General features: G+C 38.0%; 1 protein-coding gene across 1 annotated transcript in view; it reads right to left on the bottom strand.

Annotated features, from left to right (window-relative positions):
* Positions 1 to 20,669, bottom strand: part of LOC136885120 (zinc finger protein 776) — a 45,494-nt gene extending 24,825 nt beyond the window's left edge. Inside the window, exons 1-3 of the mRNA XM_067157580.2 lie at positions 20,548 to 20,669; positions 15,555 to 15,673; positions 12,165 to 12,317 (exon numbers count right to left, since the gene is read on the bottom strand). Of these exons, the coding sequence (XP_067013681.2) occupies positions 12,165 to 12,317; positions 15,555 to 15,673; positions 20,548 to 20,617 (342 nt within the window). The 5' untranslated portion in view covers positions 20,618 to 20,669. The remainder of the gene's footprint in view (positions 1 to 12,164; positions 12,318 to 15,554; positions 15,674 to 20,547) is intronic.
* Between the last annotated feature and the right edge of the window lie 2,295 nt (positions 20,670 to 22,964).

Raw genomic sequence — 22,964 nt, 5'->3', positions numbered from 1 at the left:
TCACCAATAAAAATGGCACACGCCTCATTGAGTTATGCCAACAAAATAACCTCAAAATTATGTCAACATCACTCCGGAAGAATCCCAAAAAGCAAAAAACTTGGCAATCACCCATCCATCATTTAGGAGAATTTCAGATTGATCATGTGGCAATATCATATGATTACCAAAAGGAAATTCATGATGTGCAAGTGCGCAGAGGTGCTAACATCGATTCGGATCATTATTTAAGCAGAATCAAAATTAAATTCACACCCAAAGGGAAATTCAACGGGAAAACATCGGTGATTCCAAAATTTGATCTACACAAAATTAAGGACTCCAAAATTTCAGAAGAATGGGAAAAACGACCTGCAGAGAGCTGGGAGAATTTCCAGACTAAAATCATCGAAACGGCGAAGGACCTAATCCCTCTTCGCAAGAAACCAAAACATCCTTGGTGGAATCAAGAATGTGAGACCGCACTAGAAGAAAGGAAAAAGGCATTTCAAAACTATAATTGTAACAAATCAGAAGAAACACAGAAGAAATTCTTCGAAGTTCGCAAGCATGTATCCAAGATTTTAAGACAAAATAAACGGAAATACGTCAATGACCAACTGAAGTCAATTGAAGACAACTTCAAAAATTACAACACACACGATTTCTACAAGACCTTTGCGAACCAAATTAAAGGATATTCCCCACAGAACCTTTGCTTTCGGAAGCAAGATGGTAAACTAGCCTTGACAAATAAGGAAAACTGCCAAGAATTAGCTACATATTTTTCACAGCTTTTAAATTGTCCAGAACCCAAAAAGAGATTCCCAAAAGTACAGCCAGAAATCATACCGGAAAATTCGTCACCACCAACTCAAGAAGAAATTTATTCACATATCAAGAAACTTAAAGACAACAAAGCATCAGGGGAAGACGGAATTGTAGCTGAACTTCTGAAAAATTTAGGCCCAAATTCACTCACAAATAATTACACAAATAATCCAAAACATTTGGCAAACCGAAAAGCTCCCGGATGACTGGAAGATTGCTCTAATCCATCCACCACATAAAAAAGGCAGCAAGTTAGACGTAAACAATTACAGAGGAATCTCACTTGTATCAGTCACATACAAAATACTATCAGCCTGTCTCTTGCATAGAACACAACAACAATTAGAACCCAAATTATCAGAATTTCAAGCAGGGTTCAGACCAAACAGGTCATGCCCAGAACAAATTTTCAACCTCAAAACCATACTTAAACTACGAGCCCTCAGACAAAAGCCTACAGTATGCACATTTGTAGATTTCAAAAAGGCATATGATTCGATAGACAGACCCTCACTATTCCAAATTCTAGAAGAGAGAGGACTAGATCCCAAAACCCTAGAACTCATAAAACAAACACTAACGGGCACAAAATCTAAAGTGAAATTTAGGGAAGAAATTTCAGAACCCTTCGACATTCAAACAGGTGTGAGACAAGGTGATGGACTCTCTCCTATTCTGTTCAACATCGCCCTAGACAAGGTTATGGAAGAATGGGAGAAGGAACTCAAGAAACGTGAATCCTGGAAACCGATCCAATTGGGCTTTCCCAAAAACAACCTCTATGTACCATACCTCGCATTTGCGGACGATCTGGCGATTTTAACAGAGGATGAGGAGACTGCCATCAAGCAGCTTGAGATACTTAAGGAATCTGCAGAAAAAGTGGGACTACAGATTTCATTTGAGAAAACTAAATTCTTCTGTTCAAAGACAAATATCACGAGCCTGAGAACAAAATACGGTAAAATCGACCGGGTCTCGTACTTTAAATACCTCGGAGAATTCATCGAACTGACAGGCCTTGAGAAGATCTCACAGCAAAACCGTCTCCAAAAAGTCAAGAAGGCATTAGGGTTAGTTCAAGACATCTACAACAAAAAATGCATGTCAAGACAGACAAAAATTCGGCATTACAACACAGTCATAAAACCAACAGTCCTTTACGCAAGTGAAACATTGTCACTTAACAGTAAACAAGAATTAGAAGAAATAAAAAAGCAAGAGAGGAAGATCATCAGGAAAATCCTAGGAGCAAGATATACCCAAGATGGTTACAGGCTACAATCAATCACAACAACAGAAAAAGTTTCAAACATTGAAATTGACATTAAGAAAAGACGAATGAAATTCTTTGGACACCTCACAAGATTACCAGAAAATCGACTGTCAAAAAGAATATTAAATTATGTTAGCTCACTTAAGAATTCAACACCTTGGCTGGACGAACTAAAAAAGGACCTCAAAAACGCAAACATATGTGCAACAGACATTTTAGAAAGAGACACCTTCAGACACAAAGTCAACAAGTGGGAAGTTACATCAGAGCAACCAAAGCAAAAACAGTGCAGACCGAAATGGTCAGAAGAACGTAAACAAGCCTTCTCAGAGAGAATGAAAGCCTATTGGAAGAACAAGAAGAACCCAAAGAAAGCTTGATTGAGTTGTTTGCTTAACGTCTTCCATTATTGGGAGAATACGCTAATAATAATAATAATAATAATAATAATAATAATAATAATAATAATAATAATAATAATAATTTTGTGTGGCTATTTCTAGCCGAGTGCAGCCCTTGTAAGGCAGACCCTCCGATGAGGGTGGGCGGCATCTGCCATTTGTAGGACACTGCGTGTTATTGTGGTGGAGGATAGTGCTATGTGTGGTGTGTGAGTTGCAGGGATGTTGGGGACAGCACGAACACCCAGCCCCTGGGCCACTGGAATTAACCAATGAAGGTTAAAATACCCGACCCGGCCGGGGATCGAACCCAGGACCCTCTGAACCAAAGGCCAGTATGCTGACCATTCAGCCAACGAGTCGGAAATAATAATAATAATAATAATAATAATAATAATAATAATAATAATAATAATAATAATAATAATAATAATAATAATATAGTATTAATACATCCTGCTTGTTGAAGAAAAATGTAACATAGAACGAACTAGAGGGTAAGAAACTGTTTTGATTTATGCTACACGTATAGTCTGGCATAAGTCGTAATATAAAAATAGGGTTTGCCTAGTAGCTCTCAGCACACACAGCAAGAGAATTACTAATATCGACAGCTAAGAATGAGAGGGTAAAAACAAAATATTAAAATACAATTTTGCCAGAGCATTTCGGTTAAGCCGGGTTTCAGTTAAGCGAAGTTTGGTTAAGCGGGGTTCTACTGTATGTAGCTGAGGATGGTCAGATATCGACAGAAACTAGTACTACTTCTAATGAGGTAGATTAAGAATTTATGTCTTGATTATAGTGCTGATTAGGTGGGAGTTTTAATAAAGTCCTTTTTTCACATGAAACTGGGAAATCAACATGGAGAATGAAAATGATAAGCTATAATGCTTACTCTTGTGCAGAAGTAGGCTCGCACTGATGCATGCCTCTACTGGAAACAATGTGCTGAAGATGAAGGTGACGTTTGGTGGCAGAATATCATCACTGCAAATCAGTGTTCTCCCTAGGACCTTTTTAATGGGCTGTTTTTACATAATCTAGACATGTGCTAGTTACAATATTTGAGGCATTAGGTGTTCCAAATTAAAATGTAAATACTGGTACTTTAAAACTGTTTATATAAATTATAAATCTTTGTTATTGTCAGCATGATTGTTAGTAGGGAATTCAAAGATTCAGTAGATGATTGTCAGGAGTTGGAAACCGAAACAGAAGATAGAGAGGGAGAGACACAGAGGGAAACAAGAAGCTTCTCATTCACAAATGAAGATATTTTCAGAGAAATCCAACTGCTTCAGCAAGGAAAAGCAGCAGGAAGTGATCAAATTACTGGGGAGGTATTAAAGACAATGGGGTGGTACATAGTGCCTTATTTAAAATTTCTCTTTGACTATGTCATAAATAATAGTGTAATACCAAAGGAATGGAAGGAATCTATAATAATACCAATTTATAAAGGAAAGGGTGATAAAAGGAAACCAGAGAACTTCAGACCAATCAGCCTGACCAATATAGTTTGTAAAATACTGGAGAGTTTAATTTCAAAGTACATCAGAGGGATATGTGATGATAAAAATTGGTTCATGAGGAGCCAGTATGGATTTAGAAAGAAATTTTCTTGTGAGGCACAACTGGTGGGATTTCAGCAGGACATATCAGATCAATTCGATTCAGGAGGTCAGTTCTTAGATTGCATAGCCATAGATCTTTCCAAAGCCTTTGATAGAGTGGAACAAGGAATATTATTAAAGAAATTGGAGGGAATAGGATTGGACGTAAGGGTTACATGTTGGATAAAAACATTTCTAAATTCAAGGGTTCAGAAAGTCAAAGTAGGAAACAATGTATCACAGGAAGAGAAAGTTTGGAAGGGAATTGCACATGGTAGTATAATCGGTCCGTTACTTTTCTTAATATACGCAAAATGATTCAGGGAACAATATAACATCAAAAATAAGATTGTATGCAGATGACATAATTGTTTATAGGGAAATAAATAACATTGAGGATTGTTCAGAATTACAAAGGGACCTTGAAAGTATCCAACAATGAGTTGAAGAAAATAATATGAAGGTTAATGGAGGCAAATCAACTGTTACAACTTTTACAAACAGGAGCTTTAAAACTGAATTTGAATATACTTTGGATGAGGTAGTTATCCCAAAAGATGGCAAGTGCAAATACTTAGGTTTGAGATTTGAAAGTAATTTGCACTGGAAGGGTCATGTTGATGACATTGTTGGGAAAGCATACAGATCGTTACATGTCATAATGAGGCAACTTAAAGGATGCAATAAAGAATTAAAAGAAAAAGTTACTTAAGTATGGTTTGTCCATTATTGGAATATGCAAACAGTGTTTGGGATCCTCACCAAGAATACCTAATAAAAGAAATAGATAGTGTGCAGAGGAAAGCAGCAAGATTTGTAACAGGGGATTTCAGGAGAAAGAGTAGTGTATCAGAAATGTTAAAGGAACTTGGGTGGGAAACTTTAAGTAAGAGAAGGGAGAAAACTAGACTTATAGGATTATATAGAGCCTATACAGGAGAGGAAGCATGGGGAGATATCCGTGGGAGGCTTCAGTTGGAAAATAATTATATAAATATAAATATAAAATTAGAAGGGATTTTAGCAGAAGCGATTGGGGTAAATTTTCATTCATTGGGAAGGGTGTGAAGGAGTGGAACAGTTTACCAGGGGTAGTGTTTGATCCTTTTCCAAAATCTGTACAGATATTCAAGAAGAGAATAAACAGCAACAGAGAAAATAAATGAAGTGTTAGAAGGCATTCAAACAGTGCAGCTTATTGTAAATAAAAAATGTGTGTGAATAAATTAATTCCATCCCCTGGTCTAAGGAGTTTGGACAGCCAAAGTAGGGGACTGCCTGTAGGGGTGAAGTACAGTGGGGACTTCGAGGGGCCCTGGGACCACTACGGTAGCTGTGAAGGCCCTTCAGGAACTCTGAAAAGTGGTGGCAAAAGGGGCTCTGGTTAAGACGCAGCAGGTCGTTATGCTACATAGGTTCCAGAATGGGTAAAAATAAAAAAATAAATGCAATGTAAAGTTTAATCTTATACCAGTTGTATAGTATCATTTGAAGTAATTCCACATACTGTATATCAGTTGACTATATTTGTAAGAAGTACAGGAGATATTATAAGTAGAATTTTGTAAACAATATAAATTTATTAAGGATGAGCTGTATGTTTAATAGAAAAAATTGTTAGCGTAAACTGTATAATATTGTATTAGAGAAAAATTTTCTTCTCTTGTTAATTTAATATTTAGTGCTTGACAATAATGTATTTTAGTGTACCATTTGCCACCGAGGTAGACACCTCATTTGCAAACAAAGAGATTTTGATTTGATTTTTTGACATCGAAGTTTCAATGTTTAGCTTGATTATCACCTAGCGTTGTGAGCAAGCAGTGTCTGTATTAGCGTGGAATCACATGCGAGCACTCAATTCCGCCCAATTTCACAAACCCGTATGGCACTCCACAACAACCAAGTAATAAACCCCAGTGTTACACAATTGTGAACGAGTAGTAGAACAAGTTTGTGATAACTAGAACCTGGATTTCCATGCAAATGCATGTTTTTAAATAAGCTAGTTACACTTCTCAAACTTTGCAAATATTCGTTTTATGGCTTAACAATTCCAAATAACCGTTCCTTTTCCTTGCATGTTTCAGCCTTTTTAGGAAACAATGCATGCATAATGCATATTCTGAAGATTTTGGATTTAATAGCAAATATTTGGACGTTTAATATTGCAAAATATGACTTTTCTTCTGACTTTGGTGCATATATAATGTTAACTTGTATGATAGTGCCTTTTATGAATGGTGGTTTGCAGAATTTGGGACCATTTTTCCACGTTATACAGTATGTCTATTATTGGCAGATGGAGAGAATGTATTCTTGGCATCCTATCTGACAACCAAAGTTAGTACATACGGCAGAGATCCTACAGAATAATTAACCAAGCACTTTCTTATCCGTTGCTTGAGGAAACGTTGACGTAAGTCAGAAGGCCCCTCGTTCATCTCTATAATTCTTAGGAATAAAGTGTCCCAGTTATACATTGCTATAAATTGAACCGTAAACTCATTGACGGCTCATTTGTTCAAAACAAAATTTGCATCACTCTTCTGCGGCGCTGCATGAGTGAGATAGCAGCTTACAAACCTTGGTTTTGCATTGAACCCTCTTCCGTTGTTATTCTGGAATTTTCTACCCAGAACTCCCACTCATCACACATCTTTGCTATCACAACAGACAATTGTTACCAGTTATTGGGGATATTCAAATGTGACTGTAATCATCGCACGGAGAACTAACTGCGGGAGCTAGAGATAGGTTGAACAAAGTGATCCATTCAAATCCTGATTTTGAATTCGTCAAGCTTATAAAAGACGTATTGTGGTGAAAATGCAATAATAATAATAATAATAATAATAATAATAATAATAATAATAATAATAATAATAATAATAATAATAATAATAATAATAATAATAACAACAACAACAACAACAACAACAACAATAATAATAATGTTATTTGCTTCACGTCTCACTAACTACGTTTACGGTCTTCGGAGACGCCGAGGTGCTGGAATTTAGTCCCGCAGGAGTACTTTTGCATGCCAGTAAATCTACCGACACGAGGCTGTCGTATTTGAGCACCTTCAAATACCACCGGACTGAGCCAGGATCGAACCTGCCAAGTTGGGGTTAGAAGGCCAGGTGAAAACACAAAAGACTTACAATCTTACCTCACTTTGTCCCAAATGTCCTCAATTAAGTATGCACCTATCACTTCTTGTGACATAGAAGGTCATTTAAATAGTTCAATTATGGCATTAATACAGTATTCTTAATGCCCTGAGGGGACTAAATAAAACTTTATCATATTCACCTTTTTTACGTTGTATTCCCCACCTGGCTACTCATTCCTGCCACCCAGCTGACGAAAATTTCTAGGGAGAACAATGCAAATGAAACGTAGGTGTAATGTTATGATCCTGTGACCAAGCGGGGCAACAGCGTGTGGGAGGGACATGGCCAAATAGCCCCAAAAATGACACGTGTACAGAAGTCGGCAAATAACGCCGTGCTCATCACTTTTTTGATTCCCAGGGAATGGTGTGTACTCACATGGTTCCAAGATACATTACAGTCACCACAGAGTACTACAAGAACGTCCTGGTCCAACTGGTGAAGGATCACATCCCCCAAAAAAAGGAGGAACATTGGTGGGCGGTGAAAACTCCACCACGATAATGCCAGACCTCATGTTGTTATTGCAGTTACTGACAAGAAAAGGTAGCTGCACAGTACTCCATCCGCCTTACAGCCTGGCCCCATGTGACTTTTTTTCTCTATCTGCTACTATTACTCCAAAAGCTCATGGCCAGTGAATCAATGTTATGGGAAAATTTGAGTAATAAATTTATAAACATTTCTAAACATTTGAAAGTATTTCACAGAATCTGATGATGTTCTTTTAAAAACAAAACATGTCCTCTATATATCAAAAGAGTTTACTAAAAGGGAGGGTGCGATCAGTCGTTGAGAGGAAGTTGGATGAAAACCAGTGTGGTTTCAGACCACAGAGAGGCTGTCAGGATTAGATTTTCAGTATGCGCCAGGTAATTGAAAAATGCTACGAGAAGAATAGGCAGTTGTGTTTATGTTTCGTAGATCTAGAGAAAGCATATGACAGGGTACTGAGGGAAAAGATGTTCACTATACTGGGGCACTATGGAGTTAAAGGTAGATTATTAAAATCAATCAAAGGCATTTATGTTGACAATTGGGCTTCAGTGATAATTGATGGTAGAATGAGTTCTTGGTTCAGGGTACGTACAGGGGTTAGACAAGGCTGTAATCTTTCACCTTTGCTGTTTGTAGATCATCTGCTGAAAGGTATAAAATGGCAGGGAGGAATTCAGATAGGTGGAAATGTAGTAAGCAGTTTGGCCTATGCTGACGACTTGGTCTTAATGGCAGATTGTGCCGAAAGCCTGCAGTCTAATATCTTGGAACTTGAAAATAGGCGCAATGAGTATGGTATGAAAATTAGCCTCTCTAAGACTAAACTGATGTCAGTAGGTAAGAAATTCAACAGAACTGAATGTCAGATTGGTGATACAAAGCTAGAACAGGTCGATAATTTCAAGTATTTAGGTTGTATGTTCTCCCAGGATGGTAATATAGTAAGTGAGATTGAATCAAGGTGTCGTAAAGCTAACGCATTGAGCTCGCAGTTGCGATCAGCAGCATTCTGTAAGAAGGAAGTCAGCTCCCAGACGAAACTATCTTTACATCAGTCTGTTTTCAGACCAACTTTGCTTTACGGGAGCGAAAGCTGGGTGGATTCAGGATATCTTATTCATAAGTTAGAAGTAACAGACATGAAAGTAGCAAGAATGATTGTTGGTACAAACAGGTGGAACAATGGCAGGAGGGTACTCGGAATGAGGAGGTAAAGGCTAATTTAGGAATGAACTCAATGGATGAAGCTGTACGCATATACCGGCTTTGGTGGTGGGGTCATGTGAGGCGAATGGAGGAGGATAGGTTACCTAGAAAAATAACGGACTCTGCTATGGAGGGTAAGAGGAGTAGAGGTAGACCAAAACGATGATGGTTAGACTCTGTCTCTAACGATTTAAGAGGTATAGAACTAAATGAGGCAACAACACTAGTTGCAAATCGAGGATTGTGGCAACGTTTAGTAAATTCACAGAGGCTTGCAGACTGAACGCTGAAAGGCATAACAATCTATAATGATAATGTATGTAATGTATGTATGTACTAAAAACAAGTTTGGCAAATCTGTCCCTCTGTTCTACTGGCTCTATCTGCTTCATTTTTTTTGTTTTATTCTCTCTGGAATTATCTGCCGGTGAATTATGATATATTGATAGATCTCTAAGTTCAGCCAACTTTAAGTAATCATAAAATCAAATCATTAAATGATCAATAATTGCAAGCGAAGGCTTACCCTAACCCAAATACAATCTGTACTTAGCAGGTTGCTAAGCGACCAACATTTTCATTCATATTCTGATGTATATGATTTTCATCCTTAGTAATGTAACTGCACGCAGCCATGTTTGATTACTACCTGTCAAACCAGAGAGTATACACTTCCTCTGATCATGGAAGAATACTATTCGCTGCTAGATACTCTTTGATTCTCTAACTTTCCCAGCTTCCAAATATATTCAACAGATGGCAGAGCATTCCTAATAACTTACATGCTGATAAGAGAATAAAGTCTACGTACAAACAGACCCCAGCATGACATACGCCTTAGGCATTATCTGGGAACACCTATTGAAGAATAACCTAGCTACACTAGAAAGAGTACAGGACATGTATCTTAAAAAATTTCTCTGCCTGGCAAAAAACGCTCCTTCGAGACTAACCTATGAGTTCACAAGACAACCGTTCTATATAGAACCCTTTCAGACCATGTACGCACAATTGTGCGAGTTCGTATTTTATTTATGGCTGAGCTTATCTGACGTTTTTTGGCTCTAAACTGGACTGCAGTGCTTGTGCGGGACACGTAGCATGTACTTCAGTTGTTTTTATTTAGCGCTTGACCACCAGGGGGCAGGAAGAAGAGTTTAAAAATACAGTTCATCGGCAAGATGGCGGGAAGCAGTAATGCCTAAAGTAAGTATTTATTTATTTATTGCATTCATATTAATCTAGAAGCTTTACTGAATATTAGAATGTACAATGAAGTGTGTAAATTGTTTAGCGAGCCTAAATTGTGAACTTAAAACATTGTACGTAATACCGTGAGGATTTCAATATTGATATGCACAATTGTGCAGGCTAGGTTTCCCTTTGGGCAATGCATGCGGGAGTGCTGGGTGCTGCCACCAAAAGGACTGTGAAAGCAGAACTCGTACTCTAAGTGAGAAATGTAATGTATAAGATTTTAATTGTTTAAAATCATTCCACACTGTAAAACAGAACATTTGATCATGTACATGTGTATGTTTACATGTACTGAGCTGAATTTTTTATTTTTTGTACGTTGTGAATTAAGTCCTGACACGCACAATTGTGTGGGAGCTGTTTTTCAGGCGATAGTTCCTATTTTGTAAAGTAAACTCTGTAAACACATGTATTTAAGAGCATTTTAGTAAGTACTTGACGTACAAACAAACATTCACACCTCCAGTTTTCTTTCAGGTCTGACGACAAGGTGATGCCGTCAAAGGGACTGTAAAAGCAAAAACTCATCCTCAGTGTATAAAATGTAGTGTATACTTGTGTTCGAACAAAGATTTTAATTGTTTTAAATTATTCCACACTGTAAAATAGAACATTTGATCATGTACATATGTATATTCACATGCATTGAGGTGGTTTTTTTTTTTTTTTGTAAGTAGTGATTTAAGTCCTGACACGCACAATTGTGCAAGTGCTTTTTTTCAGAAGTTAAGTTTTATTTTGTAGAATAAACTAAAAATATACGTATTTAAGAGCATTGTAGTCAGTTTTTTGACGTACAAACAAAAATGCCTTTGCCTTTTATGGCACAATAAGAAGCTTTACATCAATAACTGCAGGATGAAAAAGTAAATATATGGATAGATTTTTTACTGAATAGACAGCATGATGACATCAGAATGGATGAATTCTGACTATGAACTGAGACATACCATAACGCGTTTCTAATTAAATGTTCATAAAACCACTGAAAAAGGCAGGCAAAACAATATGACTATTCTTTTGGGCTGACAACAATGTGGCATGAAGGGATTGCTTATCGTTATTCTGTTGTTTTAACTGAGTTTGGAGTTTGTGTGTTGTGAAACAAAGGTTTTCTTGATTGTGAATGTATTATTTGTGTATATTTCAGACAAATGGATATGGAATGTCAAGTTGAGAAAAATGAGCATTTCCAACACACTTTACTCTTTGAGTTTAACTAAGAATCCAGTGCAGCAGGAGCTGCGAGAACAATTTGTGAAGAGTGCGGGAATGAAGCAACTGATGAAAGAACAGCACAAAAATGGTTTTCCCGCTTTCGAGCAGGACGGGTTGACTTGTGACTTGTCTTATAGCTCCATGACAACGCTCGATACAGTGCAATTGAGCATATGTGTGGTTGCTGAACTTGGCTGGGAACCTCTTCCTCATCCTCCGTATTTGCCTGACCTTGCCCCTTCAGATTTCCATCCTTTCCGCTCTCTTTCTAACCACATTCAGGGGCAAGTGTTTCCTGACGAAACTTCTCTTGACCAATGGCTAACAGATTTCTTCCAGTCAAAACCAAAACAGTTCTACAGGCGAGGCATTCAACTGTTACCTGAACATTGGCAGGTCACAGAGGGTGGAGGTGAATACATCACTGAGTGATTGTGATTGTGAGTTACAGTGCAAGACAGCGACAGTAAAATAAAATAAAATATGAGAACTGCACAAACTTATGCCTCGACCCAATATAACGAATGCTGCGGAGCAACATAGGTCCTCTAGTTTTATTTCAATTAAGTTCTTTCTTTTTCAAGTAGTTTATAAATTTATTACTCAAAATTAGTTTTGGCAGACTGAAGAACCTAAGAGTTATAAATTAAGAAAAATTTTTTGCATTCAGGCAAAATTATGAACATACAAGCACTATACACACCTCCATTGAATCCTGATCTGAGGAGTCTTCTCCTACTTCAAGATCCAGGAAAGAGGAAATTTCCGGTTTCACCTCCAGTTTGACGTGCTGCACAGGTAGGACAACGTCACTGGACTTGGCATTTTGGAAAGTAAGTACGTCTCCATCGGACACCTGGTAAGAAGGAATTAATTCATTAACTTAACATTCTTTCTTCCTTAATCACCTACTAACTTAATCAAGTCATATATACATAGCTTCAAAAATGCTCAAATTAAATCATAAAAATTTAATGGAACAATTAGAGATTAAAGACAGGAAAATCATGAGAAAAATCTAAGGGCCAAGAATTAAAAATGGAATATATTACCCCAAACCCAACTCAGAAATGTATTTTTAAATATCTAAACTTACTGATACAATGAGACGCGATGAATTCAATTTATAAGCCAACAGACTTATCAACTATTGTACACAAATTTTTGTCAATCAAATGTACGAGATCAAAATGGTTTAAGCAATTAGAGAAACACCTCGCTGAATTAGGATCACCAAATCTGCAGAATAGAAATGTAATCAGAAAAATTGTTCACAAAAGGGGATTGGAGGAAGACGAGAAGAAACCACCACAGCGTACTTGGTCGGAGGAATAGAAATTACAACAATCGATGAAAATGAAGAACTATTGGGCAAGTTGGAAGGCTCAACAAATGTTGATTCCACGTTGTCCTAAGTGATCCATTCGCACAGAAAGAAGAAGAAGAAAGGAACATGATTGTGAACACGTAATAGGAGAAATAAAATTAAAGCTCAATGTGGGAAGAGGGAGCAACAGAAAGAGGAGACAAAGACAAATACTCACTTGTCGTCATTGGCAGACTCGCTTCCAAGTATGGAATTTTCCTGACTAAAAGCTCACTACAAATTCACAGCAGTTTGTGTTCAAACTTTCAACGACTCTACAGGTCAATTCATGAATAGAACATATGCCCACACACCGTGCATTGTAGGGACAGGGGGGATATCTTGGCTGGATTTGGCAAAGTTGGCATTCCTGCTGTTTCAAACATTCATGTCTGTGGCGTTCTTGTTCAAAGTGTTGAATTGAGGTGCAGATATTTTACCGCCAAATTATACAGTCCTTGGCAAGTGCATCCCAGGTCTGTGGGTTTATTTCTGTTATCTGTAAGGTTTGTTTCAGTTGTCTTAAGGGGGCAACCCCGTGGTCTCGGACTGGAGCCAATTTCGCCATGAAATGGCATATGGCTTTTAGTGCCGGGAGTGTCCGAGGACATGTTTGGTTCGCCAGGTGCACGTCTTACATAAAATCAGCTTCATGGTCCGTATCGCACTTTAACAGATTCACAACTAAGTATTTTTTTTTCCCACCTTGTCGATACATTAATTGCTTAAGGCAACTTATTGGTTAAAAGTGGTACATATTTCGTATATTATTAATTATATTACTAATCTTCTTATGTTCATTTTTAAGGACACTTCCTCTCAAGCATTGATACTTTGTCATATATCAATTTTTCATCTAAACAGTGATATGTGGCTGAAGATGTTAATAATATACAAAACATGTACCACTTTTAACCAATAAGTTGCCTTAAGCAATTAATGTATCAACAAGGTGGGAAATACTTAGTTGTAAAGGTGCAGGTCTTTCGATTTGAAGCCTGTAGGTGACCTGCGCGTCATGATGAGAACGAAATGATGATGGAGACGACACATACACCTAGCCCCCGTGCCAGAGAAATTAACCAATGGTGGTTAAAATTCCCGACACTGCCGGGAATCAAACCCGGGACCCCCGTGGCCAAAGGCCAGCATGCTAACCATTTATCCATGGAGCCAGACAATTTTGCCATAGAGGATATGATGTGGTAGTCTTGTGTTATTCATACGGCATACATGCCCTGCCCATCTAAGGTCATGGCCAACAACCAATGCTTCTACGCTATTAATACAGGCTTTCTTGAGGACTTCAACAATGGAGACATAATTCTCCTACTAGATGTATATGATGGAGCGTATTTTTTGCTGCTGAAAATGCTCCAGCTTTTTTATGTCACAGCGGTATAAGGTTCATGGTTCACAGCCACGGAGAAGTGAAATCAAATCATCAAATATAATCAGAAAAATTTTTCACACAAGGGGATTTGAGGAAGACAAGAAGAAACTACCATGATGTACTTGGTCGGAGGAACAGAATTACAACAATCGATGACAATGAAGAACTATTAGGCAAGGAAGAAAGTTCAGACTACAGCCTGGTATACCATTAGTTTTCTGCAAATTGTGAGGTCTTTATTCCTAAAGACTAGTGGGGTAATCAGCTATAGGCCACATGGGCAGCACGAAGCCCGTTTTCCACATCTTATTCTGAAGTACAGGTCTATGACAAGATACTCCCAAGCAGGGGCGTCTCGTCTTGAGAATCATATGAGCAAGTGAACACCCTGGTAATCCCAAAACTCTTAACATTTACACAGTATTGTATGATGAGAACAAGATTTCTGTACGTTGAGAAAGTATTTACAAAGTTGTAAGTGCGTATTCACTTTCCATTTCCAATTGAATCACGTGCCACCCCATTTTGAACTACAAACTTTGGCGTTTTGCATAGCTAGAGCTTGAAGGGGCAATGCCGTGGGTATGGCGAATATTTTCACAGTTTACTGTGTGAACACGGCACTACCTGCTCGATATGCATCCGATGACTGCTTCATCGAGCAAGCAATGGATTACGGACCGCTGAACCGCTTCCAATGCCTTCTCTAAAAGTTATTTTCAAACCCCAAAGATGGCAGCACGTATTGCGTAGTCCATTGCAGTAGATAATACACAGAGTGGTTAATTGACTAACCGTGTGGCGTTGTTGACAGTCACATATGTAGCATAATATTGTTTAACGAACCACAGAGGTGACACAATATAGGCTAACAGAGCTTCTGTTAATGAACTGACCGACTGAGGAGACGAGGAGCAACTTAGGCCTATACATCGGATTTTCTTATCTACCACCAGCTCCGTGTGAACCCCTAAGATTTTAAGCACGCGATGCCACTGCTCCCAATATATGTGACATGGTCTACTTTTTCTACTTTGGCGTTTGAGATTGTAATGTTAAATATGGGGGTGTAAAGTCGCTGGTGCCGGCTGAGCGAGTACTTTTTTTTTTTTTTGCGTTGATGGTGAGGCCAAAGCGATCATATTTGCGTGGTGTGAAAATGAGAAATCACGGAAAACCATCTTCTGGGCTGCTGACAGTGTTCGAATGCACCATCTCCCAAATGCTAACTCTGAGCTATATGGCTCAAACCCTGTACCCAACTTGCTCCTTGTCACATGACTGTTCCTATAGCTGAATTATGACCTCTCTGCGACCAATTATAAGCCACTCACATTAGATATGCTATCTTCCTCTTCCTCCTCCTCTTCTTCTTCTTCCTCCTCCTCCTCTGCCCACTGAGGTTCAGTCTTAATGAATATGCCATTCTCCATTATTAAGAGAAACTGCAAGGCTACAATAAAACAGAAATAAAACATATCAAATATCATTTCATAAAATATTTCACCATCTATGTAAATAAAATCATAATTTTCTTGTCTGTACACTTCAAATTTTGGCCATTTACTTAGTTTTAATCTCAGACACATAAAAATCCACAGTTTTGACCCTTCGGGCAAGCAACTCAATGTTAAAAACATCCTAGGGATATGAGCTACAAATTTTAGGTAAATAAAATATAATAAAGTATGAGAATATATTCTTTATTTATTCCTAAAAATTACAATCCTTTTCTTAATCAGCATTATCCAATCGAATAGATTAGTAGGTTGCCTTTTTCTGCCACTTAAGCCATTGTAACTATATTCGGTGATGACATTTTTCAAAAATCAAAAAATGCCTTAGGGTATTTAACCAAGGAACACATTACAGAAAGAATTATGTAAATAAGGAAAGGAGTAAAGAAACAAGTGATTTTAGGCTGTTTTTCCGGAACTGCATTAAGGCCGGAAGTGATTTTCGAAATTTGTTTTTTAGTTTGATAGAGCAATCCAAGAGTCACAATTTGAAACCTTTCTGGGCTCTTTAGCCCTTCAACTTTTGGCACAATTGAGGAAATTACTTTTTACATTTTTTTTGGTAATATTGTGACCCCTATTTTGTCTGCTAAGAAATGTTTTCAACATCAAAAATGCCAAAAATGGGATCAGTCCAATTTCCATCTGTGCTGTCTGCCTATCTGGTTGTTTCTGTGAACATCGTGGGAAAACAGCGTTGCAGAATTTCTTGAAACTCTGCATTTAAGCAAATAATAATAATAATAATAATAATAATAATAATAATAATAATAATGGAGATATTCACGATGACTACGTTTTTCACAAATTTCCAATTACCTCCGGAAATGTTTGTTCCATCTAAAACCTGTACATAACAAAAGTTACAGAAACTACAATTTCCTATCATTTATGTCTCATACATTTTTAACGCATGGACTATGATAACAGGTATTTATGACTTCGGATATTTAGTGCGAAGTTCATCAACGCCGAGCATAGCTTACATGAAAATGTTGTACCATTAAATAACTGTATATGAAAGTCTGGCTCCAATGGTTAGCGTGCTGGACTTTGGTCACAGGGGTCCCGGGTTCGATTCCCAGCAGAGTCGGGAATTTTAACCATAATTGGCTAATATCGCTGGCACGGGGGCTGGGTTTTTGTGCCGTCTTCATCATTTCATCCCCATCATGACGCGCAGGTCGCCTATGAGAGTCAAATCAAAAGCCCTGCATCTGGCGAATCGAACTTGTCCTCGGACACTCCCGGCACTAAAAGCCATACGCCATTTCATTTCACTGTATATGAAAGAAATGCAATCGATGCCCTATATTGCGATATCGTTATTAACGACGTACTGGATATAACGACGAAATCTATCGGTCCCATCTACACCTCTATAAACGCTGTAATTATAAAATCGCTTAGTACGACATCGCTTATTACAACATATCGTATAAAACGAAGTATTTTAATCACATTTTCGGAGAAATGTATCGACTACAACGTCCAATGTTGATTTTTGTTTGTTACGCATTAAGGGATTGCTGACAACAATGCAAAGCTTACTTCTTCAGTACAGTGAAAATCCACACCATGTTACCAGTCATTCGACCGGGTCAGGAATGGAATTAATGAAGCCCCAGCTAGCGGCGAGGATAGGAATTATGCCGGCGGCCGAAGCCTGTCGCATTCCTCTGGGGCAATGATTAATGACTGGCAGATTAAATGAAATGATACCGGAGAGTGTTGGTGGAATGAAAGATGACAGCGAAAACCGGAGTACCCGGAGAAAATCCTGTCCCGCCACCGCTTTGTCCAGCACAAATCTCAAATGGAGTGACCGGGATTTGAACCAGACGTGAGAGGCCGGCGCGCCTCCATCTGAGTCACGGAGACTCCTTTTTCATTACATTGAAGATTTCAAATCAGTCCGTAATCTTAAATAGTCAAAACAAGCATCGCTGTGAAGATACTGCAAAAGAAAGGGAAAATGTTTAATACTAAAGAAAAGTCACAAAGTGAGGAAACAAACGTCAGAGTCGCCAATGAATTGGATGCATCACACTCAACGATTTCTATGTACAATTTATAGGATAGAGAGAACATCTTATTTATTAGCCAAGACAGTGCACGACATTATTATTCAATTATCTGCTATGTCTTCCCTCACTTATGCTGATATATTATTGCTGTACGCGCTGGGTAAACATTAGAAGAAAAGTTCTCTCAGTCCCACCTCATAAATACAGTACCGAACCGTACTTATTTCACTTTTTTTTTTTTTTTTTTTTTTTTTACTTTCTTCTGTAAATTAACCATGTTAAGTGTGCAGCCTAAAACTTACAGATATGTAATTTTTAGCAACAAAAGAAAAAAAACCCGGTTTGTGCGACTATCACCTATAAGGACTGTTAATTGGCAGTGGTGGTGATTATTATTTTAAGAGGAAGTACAACTGGGCAAACATCATATAATACTAATCAGAGAGAAAAATGGAAGGAATCCGACACTTCAAAAAATGAAGGTATCGGCCAAAGAAACACAAGGGCCACGAAGGGCGTGAAAATGAAAAACTCCCTAGCCCTAACAAGAGTTGACCAAGTAAGGTCGGATACGATAGATGTAAGTGAGGAGTCTGGGACAAGTAAGTGAAAACAATGCCAGGAAAAAGCTACGGGTCCCCTGGTCACCAACCCACGCTCCTAAGTTCAGAACCCTTGGGGCCCCTTTTAGTCGCCTTTTACGACAGACAGGGAATACCGTGGGTGTTATTCTACCACCCCCACCCAGGTTATGAAGTTATAGGGAAAATACAAAAAAACTAATGTGGTGGGGGTGATTATTGTTTTATCAGAGAGAAAAATTGGAAGGGATCCAACACTTCAAAAAATGAAGGTATCGGGCAAAGGAAAAAAGGGCCACGAAGGGCGTGAAAATGAAAGACTCCCTAGCTCTCGGAAACCGAATAGCGTCGGTGTCGGAAAAGAACAAGAGTTGGCCACGGAAGGTCGGATAGGATAGATGTAAGTGAGGAGCCTGGCACAAGCAAGTGGAAGTAATTCCAGGACTCAGCTAAGGACCTCGTGATTGCCAAACCACGCTCCAAAGTTCAGAGCTCCTGGGGCTTCATTTAGTCGCTTCTTACGACAGGCAGGGGATACCGTGGGTGTTATTCTACCGCCCCTACCCACAGAGGAAAAAAACTGATGGGGAAGCCAATGTTTAAATTATTTGTTTACAGTCTTCACAGACGTCAACCTCATCAGAGGACTTAAGGAGATGGAATGACTGGCGTGATATATGATAGTAGGAAGGGAGAGGGTGAAACTCGGTGCCGGCACAAAGCCTACTCCTGTCGAATAGCACCAAGGGGTCTTCTCAAGGCTTAATGTCACCATCTGACGGACGAATCACAATCAATAGCGTCATATGCCCTCGCTCCATATGATCACTGCGGAGAGGTTTGAAATTTAATCCAGGCTTTTGGCATACAATCTGGTGATTAGAAATTGTATACCACCACCTCCCGTACTCTACCGGCCAATATTCTAATGGTGAACATTTTTTCGACCAACAGGACTCGAACCGGCTAACCTTAGACCATTTAGACTTCAACGCCTTTAACGATCATGGCCACCAGGCTGAGTGAACACCGTTCCAGCCCTCCGTCCAGAATTAAAAATCCCTGGACACCGGCGCTTTAGAATATCTTTTTTTTTTTTTTTTAATTGCTATTTGCTTTACGTCGCTCCGACACAGATATGTCTTACGGCGACGATGGGATAGGAAAGGCCTAGGAATGGGAAGGAAGCGGCCGTGTCCTTAATTAAGGCACAGCCCCAGCATTTGCCTGGTGTGAAAATTGATAACCATCTTCAGGACTGCCGACAGTGGGGTTCGAACCCACGATCTCCCGATTACTGGATACTGGCCGCACTTAAGCGACTGCAGCTATCGATCTCGGTCGTTAGAATATCGCCCTCCAAAAATGTAATCAGTAAATCAACTGGCACAAGGAATCGAACCCAGGCCTGCGAGTAAGAGGCAGACACTACCACTACATCTCAGGACTGAAAGGCCAAAGTCAATGTAATTTAAAATGCGCTGCGCAAATCTATCTCAACCAGATCTTAATAATAATAATAATAATAATAATAATAATAATAATAATAATAATAATAATAATAATAATAATAATAATAACGCGAAGCGTTTTGTGTCTCTTTAGATCGGGTTGATGTTAAAGAGACATTCCTATGCCCAATTTTGTTTCTCAAAAAGTGTACTCAGAAAATCGACTGGCATAAGTTTCGAGCATCTGTAATTGAAACTTGACAGTCCAGGATTCGATCCCGGTTTCCGGTACATAATTTATTTGCCGACAAGAACAAGTATCACCGACATCCTCTTTGATTCACAGAAGAAAATGTAGATATCTCTCTACAATATCAGTGAAGATTGTGCTGAATATTATAGTCGTACACCTGTTTCAATTTATCCAAGACTTCGTAAGTCATTTGCAAAGAATGTAATGTGTTTCATACGTATTCAATGAAGCTACCGCTACATTAGCCGCATTCGATTCCGGTTCCAATATAAACAAAGGAAACACCCTAACCTCTAAAGATGTTTGAAATGATTTTATATATTCTACAGAAGGTACAAAAGACAAATCATAAATGTGTAACTCGTTTTAAACTAATGCACCAATATACAATCGATTTATTGGCGACAGGCACTTAATATATTCTCCTGTCATTTAAAAATTCTCTCACAAATTCACGATAGTGATTGATCACAAGAATTAGATTGCATGGCTACTTACCGCAATTAGAGAGCGCAGCACGAACAAACACGTCAACAAAGAGTTTTACATTCCGTACACATATTATCATCCAAAATTATTTTGGGATCAGAAGAATTAAATACCGATAAAGTTCAACGATGACCAGAGTAAACAAAGTAGACTCCAACTCAATGTTCAGCAGCAGTAATGTAATTGATACTGCTCTCTGGTGTCCATTTGGGCAAGTTTTCAGGTAAGCTGTGTCGTGTGAAGCGCACCAGGGACGGTTCTGGATTGATAGGTAATAGCAAATTCAGTACAGCAGTCTCTACTGTATTTGGTAATAGTGTACCTGTCTGTCTTAACCAACGAGGGTCCTTACAACCCAGTTGACTGATGAGAAGGAGAGGGGCCGTTATGTAGGCCTACGGCAAAACACACAGGGCTCCAATACCACAGTTTCTTCTTACAATTGCCGTTCTTCATTAAGACAATCATTAAGTAAGCAGACTTTGAAGTATTACAGTTCTCAGTTACTGCGTAAGAAGGAACAAGCAGTGGGAAAAGAGCGAAGGGACAATAAGAAGAAGAAGGAGAATAATAAGAAGAAGAAGAATAGTAGTAGTAGTAATAATAATAATAATAATAATAATAATAATAATAATAATAATAATAATAATAATAATAAACAGTTTTCATTAAAACGCCACGTGAAGAACATGATTTTATTACAATAAAACAACACAAACATCTAAGTTAAATATTGTTATTTATTGTACTTTAGCTTTCTACTTTAATCACACTCTTCTAGACGAATTAATTTCATGTATCTCAATTATAATCTACCACGTTACTGTCAGATTTCGGCCGGATTGCTTATTGATCTTGCTAAAGCTTTGGACACGGTAAATCACGAAATTCTGTTATCTAAATTAGAAATTGATGGAATTCGTGGTGTTTCATTAGAGTGGTTCCGCAGCTACCTTAGTGGAAGAAAACAATTTGTTTCCGTCAATGGTTATCAAAGCACAGAAAAAGAGGTAAATTCTGGGGTTCCACAAGGATCTATCTTGGGCCCTATATTGTTTCTGATATTCAAAAATGATATAAATATTCTAAGTTTAAAAGTTAAAATTATGCTTTACGCTGATACAGATGTATTCCACAGTGACTGTGAATGAGTGAGTAATATACTGTGAGTAGAACTTTCCTACCGACTTAATATTTTAATATTTTCAATAGCCCAGATACTGGAGCTATCCTTTTTGCAATGTAATCAACATGCTCTACCTAGCTTAAATCCAAATATTTAAAGTTATCGACCTCATCTATTTCTGTGTTATTAATATATATCTTTGAATGATTAATATATTTATACTCGGCTTAGTTATTATCATGTATTTAGCACCTAAACGCAATTTGGTCTCGTTGCAGAAAGACAGTCCTTCATGAACTTATGGTAATACAAAATAGAGCAATCAAAAATATCTATAATCTTCCTTTTGACACACCCACTCGAGTTCTATACGCCAATAGTAAAATTATGCCCTTATCTATGTACATTGCTTGTAGATTATCAATATTAATTCATAAAATTAAACTAAACAGTGTCCTGCACGATAGTAACTACACACTGAAGTCAGACATTCATAATTATAACACACGACAAACAGGTGGCATAGCTCTCTTTCAAATGCACTCATATAAGTACGGCAACTGTAGTTTTAAGTTCTCAGCCATTCAGTCATATAATCATCTATAATCTATTAGGTTCATGGTCCGTATTGATAGTTCAAGTACAAGTATGAAGGATGAGTTCTCCACCTAATCAATACTTTATTTTACATAGTGTCAATAATTTACATAAAACAGTACCGGTTTCGACCCGTAAATAGGTCATCTTCAGCTGTTAGAGAACTTACTTAATAGCGACTGTACAGAATAAACATTACTAAAATTAAAAGTAATCAAGAATGCCATTAAATAAACATGATACCACTATTCTAAAATTACTTAATATTAGCATATATAAATATGGTACAGTTTTGGGGTTAAGGGTGTTATTTTCAAATATTACATATATTGAGGCTGGAATCGGATACAGTTCTTGGAGTTGATCAAGAATCACTGGTATTCAGATGTCAGGTTATCTGTGTTAAAGCCACTATTATGTCCAACGGTTTATGAGATCTTTGAAGTGCATTGTTGTGCCGAAAATATTCGGGGGTGTCGTGTTCCTTAGAATAAGAGGTTCAGGGACCAGTTCACAGACACATAGCTTATACACAGTCTATATCACTGCTGAAAAATACGTTAGTGAGTGCCACTATTCTAAAAAATACTTAAAATATATACATATGGTACAGTTATGGGGTTGAAGGGTTTTACACTGGCCCCATGATTACCACATATTACAAAAGAAATTCACCGTTCGTGTGAAGTGTGTCCCGTTGTCC

Source organism: Anabrus simplex, chromosome 13 (genome assembly GCF_040414725.1).
Source record: "Anabrus simplex isolate iqAnaSimp1 chromosome 13, ASM4041472v1, whole genome shotgun sequence".
Classification (NCBI taxonomy): domain Eukaryota; kingdom Metazoa; phylum Arthropoda; class Insecta; order Orthoptera; family Tettigoniidae; genus Anabrus; species Anabrus simplex.
This window is presented reverse-complemented; position numbering and strand designations above follow the sequence as displayed.